This window comes from Chelonoidis abingdonii, chromosome 9, assembly GCF_003597395.2.
Source record: "Chelonoidis abingdonii isolate Lonesome George chromosome 9, CheloAbing_2.0, whole genome shotgun sequence".
NCBI classification, from domain to species: Eukaryota; Metazoa; Chordata; order Testudines; family Testudinidae; genus Chelonoidis; species Chelonoidis abingdonii.
The window spans coordinates 33,065,821-33,078,825 of NC_133777.1; the positions used below are offsets into that span (position 1 = coordinate 33,065,821).

Here is a 13,005-nt window from a genome sequence, read left to right on the forward strand (position 1 = left end):
AGGGTTGGGGACACCAGAGAGAGGAAAGGGGGGATCAGGCCCCATCAATTCCTGATCTGGTGGCAGCGAAAATATCCAAGCTGGTAGTGAGCTTGGGGGAGTTTCAGGTAAGCCCCCAGATTTTGGACGCTAAAGTCCAGGTCTGGGACAGGAGGCTATTACCACATTTATAGACTCCTGCCAAATTTTGCTGCTCTACCTTCAATATTTTCAGGGAGAAGCTGAGGTTAGAAGATCCAGCCTTACCTAGTGAAGTGTATTGCCAGTTCAATAGTATCTGATAAACTGATGTTGTTTTATACACTCACAAATCACTCTTGTGAGAAGGTGACCCTTTTGTATTATCAAGCTCTTCTTCGAGTGCTTGTTCATGTCAATTCAAATCAGGTGTGAGCGCGCTGCGTGCATGACAGCTGGAAGATTTTTCCCCTAGCAGAATCTGCAGGGTCGGTCTGGGTGCCTCCCTGGAGTCACATCTTCATGGCGCCCAATATAGAGCCCTGCTGACGCGAACCGCCCCCCCTCCCACCAGTTCCTTCTTACCGCCTGTGATGGCTAGCTGGAACTCCATTGCTCTTTCCTCAGCAAGCGTGTGCTTCACAGTATCACCCTTTGTATATATATAGTTAGATTTATTAGTAGAGTAGTTACACTTAGTGTAGATAGTATTTCTCATAAGTTTCCTTTGGGGTTCCCCCCTGCCCCAACGGTTTTCCCTGGCACTGAGGTATGCCTCAGTCTCTGGGCTTTAAGCTGTGCTCAGACTGCAGCAGGTTTATACTGAGAAGTGACCCACACACTTCATGCTTGAATTGTCTCAGTGAGGGTCACCTTAGGGAGCGTTGTAAGATCTGTAGAGGGTTTTGCCCCAGGACCCTTAAAGACAGAGAACAACACCTCCGAGTTTTGCTTATAGAGGCTGCATGTGGGCCGCGGTGCCCAGTGCAGCAGACCCGGCCCCAAGTGCTGCTTCCTTGGCGCACAGTGCTCCAGCATCGTCGATGTGCAAGCTAGTGCCGAGGAAGGACTCCTCTAGAGACCCTCAGCATCGCCACAGCTCTGTGCACAGGTCCCAGACATCTGTAAGGCCCCACTACCTGGTGCCCCACAAAATGAAGGCCAATAGAGGGCGTTCCCCAACCAGATCTAAAGACCAGGTGGCCAGCAAGTCTCCATCAGGCATCCAATCGGTGGAGCTTCCACTGACTCCTGCCTCAGGAGGGGTCCAGTCGAGTCTGAACCTGCACTGCTTGATGGCACTGATTCCTGGCCCAATACATTCTGTGGGTAAGCCGGCGATGATGGTGGCGATGAGGGTATCATCCCCAGCATATCGACTCCTGGCACCGGTGGCCCGCTCCGGTCCCTGAGTTGGCATCTCTCTCCAGCACCAAGGGGCTCCACTCCTCTGTGGTCATCACTGTCAGAAACCTCAGTCGGAAGCGGAGTCATCGCGTTCCAGTAAGAGCAGAAGATCTCACTCCTGTTGCAACAGACAGCTGTACCTGGCACTGTGGCCAGGACAGTGGCAGGCTCCTCAGTGGCCCTTCTGGACACCCTGGGCCTATCACCACAGCCAGGGGCAGAGCCAGGGTTCCAGATGGGCATCAGTGGCCTCTGCTGCACACGCCTTCCGCACCAGGGATCCTAGGGGGGGCCATCCAGCAGCCATACCAACATCAATGATCTCGGCACTGATTGCGGTTTTGACAACAGGGGCGCCAGTTGCTTCGCATCCTTGGCACTGAGCGCAGCTCTAATCCCAGCACCAATCCTGGCACTATCTGTAGCACCACCAGCAGCACTGGTGATCCTCGCCCCGCGGGACCCCAATGAGGCCAAGGGCAGGGAGCAGTACCGGTCACCACCTCATCCTCCTCGTCTCTGGATGAAGTGATGGCTGGCTTATCAACCTCTCCAGCCTTAGAGGACAGCAAGGTCCTACAACAGCTGCTGAGACAGGTGGCCCAGAACCTAAACATCAAACCGGAGAAGTGGTGGAGGAGGCCAACCGATGGTCAATAGCCTTTCCCCTCCAGGGCCATCCCGTATCGCGTGGCTGCTGATTAAGACCATCAGCGATGCCACTAAGACCCTGTGGCAGACCCCATCCTCATTGCTGCCTACCATGAAAAGGTATGAGCGGAGATATCTAGTCTCCTTCAAGTGGTATGAACACTTATATATGCACCCCTGCTGGACTCCCTGATAGGGAATATGGCCAACCAATGCAAGCACCAGGGCTACCAAGGGCCCTCTCCAAAGAATCAAGAGGCCAAAAATTGGACCTCTTCTGGAGGAAAATCTATTCAATTTGGATGAGGGGGTTGTATTTGCAGCTCCGTATCACTAGCCATCCGGCGGTGGATAGCAGGTACAATTACAATACTTGTGGGACCATGGAAAAATTTGCAGAACTCCTGCCTATAGACTCTTGCACAGAATTTTCTGAACTAGTAGAGGAGGGCAAGTTGATCTCTACTGCATCCCTTTAGGCAGTCTTAGACACTGTGGACACAGTGTCTCGCACCATGGCTACCGGGGTAGCGTATCTACCAGGATGGCTATGAGAAGGAGTTCCTGGCTTCAGGTCTCTAGCCTCCTGTATGAGGTACAGCAGACAGTCCAGGACTTCCCCTTTGAGGGTTAGTCTTTGTTCTCTGAGAAGACTGACTCTCGCCTGCAGAGTCTCAAGGACTCTTGGGCCACCCTGAAATCCCTGGGCCTCCACACCCTGCCAACCAACGGAGACACTTTAGACCTCAGCCACCACTGAGGAATTATCAACCTCAGGGTAGGCATGAGGGGTGCGCGGGAAGAGTAAGAACTCAAGGAAGATACCTCATCCCTCCTCTGGGCAGAACTCCTGAGGCCAAACACAGGCCTTTTGAAGTTGCGTCCTAGGGTGATGCACCAGTGCAAAGACTGGATCCATCCTGCCTTACCTTTTCATCTCGTCTATCCCCTTTCTACCCTGCGTAGGCCAGTATTACATTGGACCGTTGGCTGCTCCACACAGTAGAGAGGGGATATTCACTTCAATTTTCTGCCCTCCCGCACTTCCACCACGCTTCTCCGTTCCTCTTCAGGGACCCTTCTCATGAGCAACTCCTTATACAGGAGGTGCTCTCACTGCTTTGCTGGGGGCAGTGAAAGAGGTTCCTCAGGAGCAGAAGGGCAAGGGCTTCTATTCCCAGTATTTCCTGATACTGCAAGCCAAGGGCAGATTCAGGCCCATCCTAGACCTGCAAGAGCTCAACAAGTTTATGAAAAAACTCAAGTTCTGCATGGTCTCCTTAGCCTCTATCATCTCTTCCTTGGGTCCAGGAGGCTGGTATGCTGCCCTTGACTTGAAGGATGTGTACTTTCATGTAGCAATCAGACTGTCCCACAGAAAATACCTCAGGTGGTTGCGTTCCTCCGCAAGTGGCAGGTACAGGTGTTTCCACACCTCAGCAACTGCCTGATCAAGGGCTGGTCCAGGATTCAAGTGGAATCACAAGTTGACTTTATAAGAAAGATGTTTGACGAACTAGGCCTTCTAAATTTGGGGAAATCAACACTGTCCCCGGTTCAGCAGATAGAATTTATAGGGGTGGTACTGGTTTCAACCCAGGCCAGGACATACCTATGAGAATCGAGGTTCTGGGCCCTGGGCAACATTATTTGGAGTCTCAGGCAGTTTCCCACCACCACAGCAAGGAATTGCCTGAAACTCCTGGGACACATGGCCGCTTGTATCTCTGTGGTGCAACATGCCAGGCTCAGATTCCACGACTGGAATGTCGGTGTATTGACCAGTTCGGGACAGTTTGACAGGGTTGTGACTCTGCTTCACCTGGTCCTCAACTCCCTTCTGTGGAGGCTTGACCCACAGGTGGTGTGTGCAGGGGTCCTCTTCACCAGCCCCCAGCTAACTCTCTCATTGATTACGGAAGCATCAGACTTGGGGTGGGGATCACATTTGGGAGACCTCAGGACACAAGGCCTCTGGTCTCAGGCAGAGCTCGCTCTCCACATCAGTACTCCTGGCATGCCAACCTTTCCAAGCCCATTTAAGGGGGAAGATGTGTATCAGTGATGACAGACAACACCACGGCGATGTTTTATATCAACAAACATGGGGCGGGGGCACACTCCTTTCCCCTAAGCCAGGAAGCCCTCATGTGTGGGACTTCTGCGTAGAGCATTCGATACACCTGCAAGCATCATACCTCCCTGGGGTACAGAATGAGTTAGCGGATTATCTCGGCAGGTTGTTCCATGGCCACAAGTGGTCCCTGTGCCCAGAGATCGCAAACTCCATTTTCCAGCAGTGGGGCTTTCCCCAGGTAGACCTCTTTGCCGCGCGATACAGCAGGAAGTGTCAGCAATTCTTCTCCTTCCTTTGAGCAGGGGATTGGACTAGATGACCTCCTGAGGTCTCTTCCAACCCTAATCTTCTATGATTCCTGAATCGCAGCCCGGGTTCCATAACAGATGTGTTCCTCCTTCCCTGGTGAAGCCATCTCCTATACGCGTTCCCACCCATCCCTCTTGTTCATGAGGTGCTCTCAAGATACAGAGGGATCAAGCAGTTGTGATATTGATAGCTCCAGCCTGGCTTCGCCAGCACTGGTACACATTGCTCCTGGACATGTCCGTGGAAGCCTCAGTCACCTTGCCGCTCTTCACAGACTTGATAATTCAGGATCATGGCCATCTCCAGTGCCTGAACCTTGAGTAGTTGAACCTCACAGCATGGAAGCTCCATGGCTTAACCCAGTGGAGCTCTCCTGCACAGACCCAGTTAGACAAGTTCTCCTTGGCAGTAGGAGACCCTCCACCAGAGCTACCTACCTTGCCAAGTGGAAGAAATTTTCAGTCTGGCTAGTGCAGCATCATTTGTCCCTTATGATTGCCTCATACTGGAAAACCTTCTCCATCTCAAGCAGCAGGGTCTGTCCATGTCATCAGTACAGGTTCACTTGGTCACCATTTCTTCCTTCCATCCAGGCACAGAGGGCCGGTCAGTCTTTGCCAACTCTATGGTCAGCTGTTTCCTCAAACATCTCCACAGAGTATATCTGCAAGTCTGACAGCTGGTCCTGGCCTGGGACCTCAACCTGGTCCTTTCTATACTGACGGGGCCGCCCTTTGAACCGCTAACAGCAAGCTCCCTGCAAGGCCGCCCAGGGGATTCAGGGGGCCTGGAGTCTTTGGCGGTGGGGGTCCTTCCGCTCCAGGTCTTCGGGGCACTTCGGCAGCGGGTCCCCGAGCAAGTGAAGGACCTGCCGCTGAAGACCCGGAGCAGAAGAAGCTCCAGGTCTTCAGCAGCAGGTCCTTCACTCACTCCGGGTCTGTTCAGCAGCACTGAAGGACCTGCCGCTGAAGACCCGCCGAAAACTCTCGTGAGGGCCCCTGAAAACTCTCGTGGGGGCCCCTGCGGGGCCCGGGGCAAATTACCACACTTGCCCCGCCCTCTGGGCAGCCCTGGCTCCGTGCTCTTCCTCTCGTACAAGGTGACATTTCTGGTAGCAATAACTTCAGCCAGGAGGGTGTCTGAGCTCAAGAGCCTAACATCAGAGCCTCCTTGTTCTTTAAGGACAAGGTTCAGCTCTGGCCTCACCCAGCTTTCCTCCCAAAAGTTGTCTAGCAATTTCACATCAACCAGGACATCTTCCTCCCAATGTTCTATCCTAAGCCACACTCAAGTGGCAGGGAGCAGAGGCATCATTCGTTGGATGTCCGCAGAGCATTAGCCTTTTACACTGAGAGAACAAAGCCATTCCGAAAGTCCATTCAACTATTCGTGGCTGTGGCAGACAGAATGAAGGGTCTTCCAGTCTCCTCTCAACTAATTTCATCGTGGATCACATCGTGCATCCAAGAGTGTTATAACCTGGCAGGGGTGCCTGCCCCTCTGCTCACTGTACACTCCACCAGGGCTCAGGCTTTTTCAGCTGCATTCCTGGTGCAGGTTCCCCTCCATGAAATATGCAGAGCGGCGACGCGGTCCTCCATACATAGTTTCACCGCCCATTATGCGATTACCCAACAGGCCAGAGATGATGCAGTCTTTGGTAGAACGGTGCTCCAATCAGTGGACAGCTCCCACCCTGCCTCCAGAACTTAGGCTTGGTAGTCACCTGATTGGAATTGACATGAACAAGCACTTGAAGAAGAAAAAAGTTACTCACCTTCTCATAAGTGTTGTTCTTCAAGATGTGTTGTTCATGTCCATTCCAATACCCACCCTCCTACCCTGCTGTTGGAGTAGCTGGCAAGAAGGAACAGAGGGGGGTTTGGGTCAGCAGGGCCCTTATTGAGTGTCATGAAGGCACGACTCCAGGGGGTGCCCAGACTGACCCTACGGATGCTGCTAGGGGAAAAGTCTTCCAGCTGTCGTGCACGCGGCATGTGCACACCTGATTGGAATGGACATGAACAGGGCCACCCAGAGGATTCAGGGGGCCTGGGGTCTTCGGCAGCGGGGGGGGCACCACTTCGGCGGCAATTTGGTGGCAGGGGGTGCTTCCGCTCTGGGACCTGCTACTGAAGTGCCCTGAAGACCCATGGCTGGGGCTCCCCACCGCCGAATTGCCGTTGAAGACTTGGCACTTCAGCAGCAGGTCCCGCTTCGGCTGTAATTCGCTGAAGACCCGGAACGGAAGAAGCTCCGGGGGTCCTGGCCCCACGAGAGTTTTCCGGGGCCCCTGGAGTGAGTGAAGGACCCTGCTCCAGGGCCCTGAAAAACTCTCATGGGGGCCCCTGCAGGACCTGGGGCAAATTGCCCCACTTGCCCCCCCCCCCCCGGGCAGCCCTGGACATGAACAGCATATCTCGAAGCACAATCGTTATGAGAAGGTGAGTAACCATTTTTTTCTAGGTCTGAGATTTGAGGTAATGGCTTCAGTGTTGTCACTGCTGCTTCTCCATGAGTTTGAATTCTCAGTGTGGACTTGGACTCATAATCCCACAGAGCAAAAAATTCGTGCACTGTTGTAAGCAGCGCACATAGCGCATTCAGGGCTTCCAGATCTTCAGTGTTGGTTTCCATTACTACTCCAATAATCAATGAATATTTCTTTGGGGATAAATACAGTATTTTCACTGGAGTGGAGTTTGCATGGCTTATCTCTTTTTTTTAATTTTTTTCCTAGAGGGAAGGGAAACTTGAACTAATTACCTTTTTCCCCACAATGATTTCCATCTGGGGTGACACTGAGTAACAGCATCATGGTTTGTCACTGTCATTCACTAGCCAAAGCCTTTTGTGGTAAGGCTGATGATGGCTCAGTGAGTAGCTTAATACTCTCCCATGTAGGAAACCTGGCTTTAGGAACAGAACAGGGCATTTTGCAGATCTCGCTGAGAACATAAGCAATACTTTTGGGCAGTGGGGGAGGAGTCCACAGAAACTTTCTCAAGGTGATGACTTCAGTCTATAAAGTACTTTGTGGATTGGATCTTAGATACTTAAGATGATCTCTTTCCCTTTGTACTTAGTAGTTGAGAACAATTTGGATATTTCTACTGCCAACCCGTAAGTACAAACATAAGAGGAGTAGAGGGTCCTCAACTTTGGAATTAACTTCCTCTATTGAATCAAAAGAACCGAAGTTTGTTGACCTACAGGTCAGGGCATAAGCGCCCCCCCCCCCCTTTTTGAGGGGAACTTGTCCTGAGGTGAAGGGCTTAATTAAGTTCTGAAATGAGTGAGAGTTTAATTAATATTAGTCATACTGTTATGTTGAAGTGTGCTTCTGTTCTGACAAGTGACTGTCAAACTTGTACATTTTGACTCCACACTTCTGTTCACTGTGTGTGTTCAGAGCCTTATCTGTTGACAGTTAGTGACAAAATAAATTTGAGAACCCAGCAGAACCAAGAGGGTAAGCTGAATTCTGTTTTTTCTTATGTATCATCAGCAGAACAATTTACAAAACTCCAGTCAGTCAAACCTGTCAAAACCCATTAGCAACACTGGCATTGCACAGGTATCACAAAGGGCCTAATCTGAAAACCTTGGGTTTCTGCAGGGTATCACTATGACTTGCAGGGCTTTTATTATTGGTGTTGATGTTGTAGATTGAAAGAACCTAGCTTAACTCTCAGATTTCAGGCTGAATATTTAGGGCTGTAAAAAAACTCATTTACTTGTACAGTGAGCATATTTGATCTGGAATTAACAAGAGATAATAAATAGAACCCCAGAATGTTATTTTTACATATGAATTCAGAAGCCATGCCTTGTTTTCATTTTATAAATCTAAAAATAAATACTGTCACTCTTGCTAGCTGTATCCCAGTGACTGATAGGAGATGTCCTCTCAGGCACAGAGTGAATGCTGTTACTGTGGCTTCTACAGTAGGAAGGATTGATTGGATATAGGGAGAAAGGAGGACAAAAGTGTGAACAATTCAGTCGCTTAGGCTATGTCTGCACTACCTGGCAGTTCAGACTGTGGGGATGTGAATGTAGTCCTGTTCTGAGAGGAGTACATTAATATGAACTAGGATCCTTTTAGATCATGCCTGCATTATCCACACAGGGCTCTTATAGCACAGCAGCACTTTGTTGCACATTGCTGTTCATATGCCTGGAGTCCAAACTGCAAGGCAGTGTAGACGAGCCCTTAGAACTTTTCTATGTGGAGAATCTGACTAGCATAGCTAAAATGGAATAACTATTCCACTATAGTTATGCCAGTATAACTTTCTCATGGGGACGCGATAGTTATTCCACTTCAGCTATGCCAGTCAATTTCCCTGTGTAGACAAATCCTACTTCTCCTGAAAAAGGATGGCAGGATTTTCTTGTTGCAGGTGTTGGAACAGTGCATAACATTTTAAGTTTACTCCTGCTCCGTTTAAGCCTCTAAAGAGGAAACTAGAGTCTGGGACAAAAGGTGTGAAGACTTCCAGTATTTGGGTCTTGTGCCCTATTTGATTTTATTATTAAAGGTCTTTTCTGAACTTTGACAAATATTTTAAACCGTTTTTCAAGCACTGACTCTTGGCACCACATGAATCACTGTTGTCTGTTCCCACAGAGAGGCGAAAGTGCACTGCAGTAGTAAGAACTTGACTGAGCTCTTTCCTGGCCTGGGGGGCATTGCATCGGTTAAATGCAATGCTAATGGCAACAAAGTCAGCATCCTTGTCAACAAGGTGAGACAGGACTCCCCACATACCACACTGTGGTCTGAATGTGACACCAAATGCCAGACTAGCTATAATGCAGAGATATACCTATCTCATAGAGCTGAAAGTGACCCTGAAAGATCATTGAGTCCAACCCCCTGCCTTCACTAGCAGGACCAAGTACTGATTTTTGCCCCAGATCCCTATGTGGCCCCCTCAAGGATTGAACTCACAGCCTTGCATTTAGTATGCTAATGCTCAAACCACTGAGCTATCCCTCCCCCAATCCTAGTATCCTTGTCTGCACCTGTTCTGGTTAGAATTCATCTTTCTCAAACATGGAGACCAGAATTGCACACAGCATTCCAGTTCAAGTCTCATCAGTGCCTTGTATAATGGTAACAAATCTTCCCTGTCCCTACTGGAAATATCTCGCCTTATGCATCCTAGCATTGCACTACCCTTTATCAAGGCTGCATCACATCAGTGGCTCATAGTCATCCTGTGATCGACCAATACGCAAGGTCTTTCTCCTCCTCTGTCACTTCCAGCTGATACCTCCCCATCTTATAGCAGTAATTCTTGTTGTTGGTCCCTACATGCATGACCTTGCACTTTGCACTATTAAATTTCATCCCTTTTCTATTACTCTAGTTTTCAAGGTCATCCAAATCTTGAATGATATTCTGGTCCTCCTGCATAGGCAGTACCTCACAACTTTGTATCATTTGCAAATTTTATTAGCACATTCCTGCTTTTTGTGCCAAGGCCATTAATGAAAATGTTAAATAAGATGGTACCAATACTGATCCTTGAGGCGCTCCTCTAGTAACCTCTCTCCAGCCTGGCAGTTCACCTTTCAGCATGACCCGTTGTAGTCTTCCCTTTAACCAGTTTCTTACCCACCTTTGGATTCTGGTATTAATCCCCATCTTCTCCAAATTAACTAATAATTTCCCATGTGGAACTATATCAAATGCTTTACTTGAAATCCAGGTAGATAAGATCTACTACATTTTCTTTGAGAAGATAACTTATTTCCTAGACAGAGAAAGAGATCAAGTTGGTCTGGCACAAACTACCTTTTATAAAACCGTGTTGTATTTTATCCCAGTTACTGTTTGCCTCTAGGTCTTTAATTACTGTCTCTTTCAAAATTTGTTCTAAGACCTTGTATACAATTAAGGTCACACTAACAGGCCTGTAGTTTCCCACATGATACCCCCCCCACGCCTTTCTTAAGTATAGGTACTATATTTGCATTTCTCCAGTCATAGGGTACAACCCCTGAGTTTACAGATTCGTAAAAAATCCTGGCTTTGGGGTTTGCAATTTCTTGTGCCAGTTCCTTTAATGTTTTTGGATGGAGATTACTCAGGTTCCCCAGTTTAGTCCCATTAAGCTGTTTGAGTTTAGCTTCCTCCTTGTGGTAATTTCTGCTTCCATATCCTTATTCCTGTTAACCACCCTGCCACTTCCCTTAAGCTCCTAGAATCAGAGAATCATAGACTTTAAGGTCAGAAGGGACCAGTATGATCATCTAGTCTGATCTCCTGGATGATGCAGGCCACAGAATCTCACCCACCCACTCCTGTATCAAACCTGTGTCTGAGCCATTGAAGTCCTCAAATCATGGTTTAAAGACTTCAAGGTGCAGAGAATCTTTCAGCAAGTGACCCGTGCCCCACGGTGCAGAGGAAGGCGAAAACCCCCCAGGGCCTCTGCCAATCTGCCCTGGAGGAAAATTCCTTCCTGACCCCAAATATGGCGATCAGCTAAACCCTGAGCATGTGGGCAGTACTTACCAGCCAGACACCCAGGAAAAAATTCTCCTTAGTAATTCAGATCCACCCCATCTAACATCCCATCACAGGCCATTGGGCATATTTACCGCTAATAGTCAAAGATCAATTAATTGCCAAAATTAGGCTATCCCATTATACCATCCCGTCCATAAACTTATCAAGCTTAGTCTTGAAGCCAGATATGTTTTTTGCCCCCACTACTCCCCTTGGAAGACTGTTTCAGAACTTCACTTCCACTCCTCTAATGGTTAGAAACCTTCATCTAATTTCAAGTCTAAACTTCCTGATGGCCAATTATATCCATTTGTTCTTGTGTCCACATTGGTACTGAGCTAAATAATTCCTCTCCCTCCCTGGTATTTTATTCCTCTGATATTTATAGAGACAATCATCTCTCCTCTCAGCTTTCTTTTGGTTAGGCTAAACAAGCCAAGCTCTTTGAGTCTCCTTTCAAATTTCCATTACATGCATCTGACGAAGTGGATATTCACCCACGAAAGCTTATGCTCCAATACATCTGTTAGTCTAAAGGTGCCAACGAACTCTTTGTTGGTTTTCATATGACAGGTTTTCCATCCTCAGATCATCCTAGTAGCCCTTCTTGAACCTGTTCCAGTTTTGAATTCATCTTCTTAAACATGGGAGGCCAAACTGCACACAGTATTCCAGATGAGGCTCACCAGTGCCTTGTATAATGGTACTATCACTCCCTTATCTCTACTGAAATATCCTCGCCTGATGCATCTCAAGATGGCTTAGCTTTTTTCACAGCCATATTACATTGGCGGCTCATAGTCATCCTGTGATCAACCAATACTCCGAGGCCCTTCTTCTCTGTTACTTCCAACTGATGCCTCCACAGCTTATAACAATAGTTCTTGTTATTAATCCCTAAATTCATGACCTTGCACTTTTCACTAGTAAATTTCATGCTATTACTATTACTCCAGTTTACAAGGTCATCCAGATCTTCCTATATGATATCACGGTCCTTCTCTGTCTTGGCAATACCTCTCAGCTGTGTGTCATCTGCAAACTTTATTAGCACATTCCCACTTTTTGTGCCAAGATCAGTAATAAAAAGATTAAGTAAAATTGGTCCCAAAACCGATCCATGAGGAACTCCACTAGTAACCTCCCTCCAGCCTGACAATTCACCTTTCAGTGTGACCCTTTGTAGTCTCCCCTTCAACCAGTTCCTTATCCACCTTTCAATTTTCATACTGATCCCTATCTTTTCCAATATAGCTGCTAATTCCCCACGTGGAACCGTATCAAATGCCTTACAGAAATCAAAGTAAATTAGATCCACTGCATTTCCCTTTGTCTAAAAAATCTGTTACCTTCTCAAAGAACATGTTTCAGAGTAGCAGCCTTGTTAGTCTGTATCCGCAAAAAGAACAGGAGTACTTGTGGCACCTTAGAGACTAACAAATTTATTTGAGCATAAACTTTTGTGGGCTACAGCCCACTTCAACGGATGCATCCGTTGAAGAGGGCTGTAGCCCATGGAAGTTTATGCTCAATTAAATTTGTTAGTATCTAAGATGCCATAAGTACTCCTGTTCTTCTCAAAGAAGGAGATTGGGTTGGTTTGGAATGATCTACCATTTGTAAAACCATGTTGTATTTTGTCCCAATTACCATTGACCTCAATGTCCTTGACTACTTTTTCCTTCAAAATTTTTTTCAAGACATTGCATACTACAGATGTCAAACTGACAGACCTGTAGTTGCCCGGATCACCTTTTTTCCTTTTCTTAAAGATAGGAACTATGTTAGCAATTAGTCATACAGTACAACCCCCTTGTTACCTTTATTAAAAACTGAGGCAAAGTATTCATGTAGGTGTTGGGCCATATCTAGATTATATTTAATCTCCATCTCAACATCAGTGTTTAGCAGTCCCACTTCTTCCACTGTTTTCTTTTTATTTATGTATCTAAAGAACCTTTAACTATTGGTTTTAATTTCCTTTGCCAGGTCCAATTCTCTTGGCTATTGGCAATTCTAACTTTTCCCCTACACTTTCTGACCTCCAGGAGATAGCTATCCTTGCTGATCCATTCCTTCT

At 47.7% G+C, this 13,005-nt stretch overlaps 2 protein-coding genes across 2 annotated transcripts in view; one reads left to right on the forward strand and one right to left on the reverse strand.

Moving 5' to 3' along the window:
* Window positions 1-13,005, reverse strand: part of TELO2 (telomere maintenance 2) — a 308,161-nt gene that overhangs the window by 151,286 nt on the left and 143,870 nt on the right. The gene's annotated exons all lie outside the window — the stretch shown is intronic.
* Window positions 1-13,005, forward strand: part of IFT140 (intraflagellar transport 140) — a 237,089-nt gene that overhangs the window by 120,114 nt on the left and 103,970 nt on the right. The window contains exon 21 of the mRNA XM_075069081.1: window positions 9,036-9,153. Within this exon, the coding sequence (XP_074925182.1) occupies window positions 9,036-9,153 (118 nt within the window). The remainder of the gene's footprint in view (window positions 1-9,035; window positions 9,154-13,005) is intronic.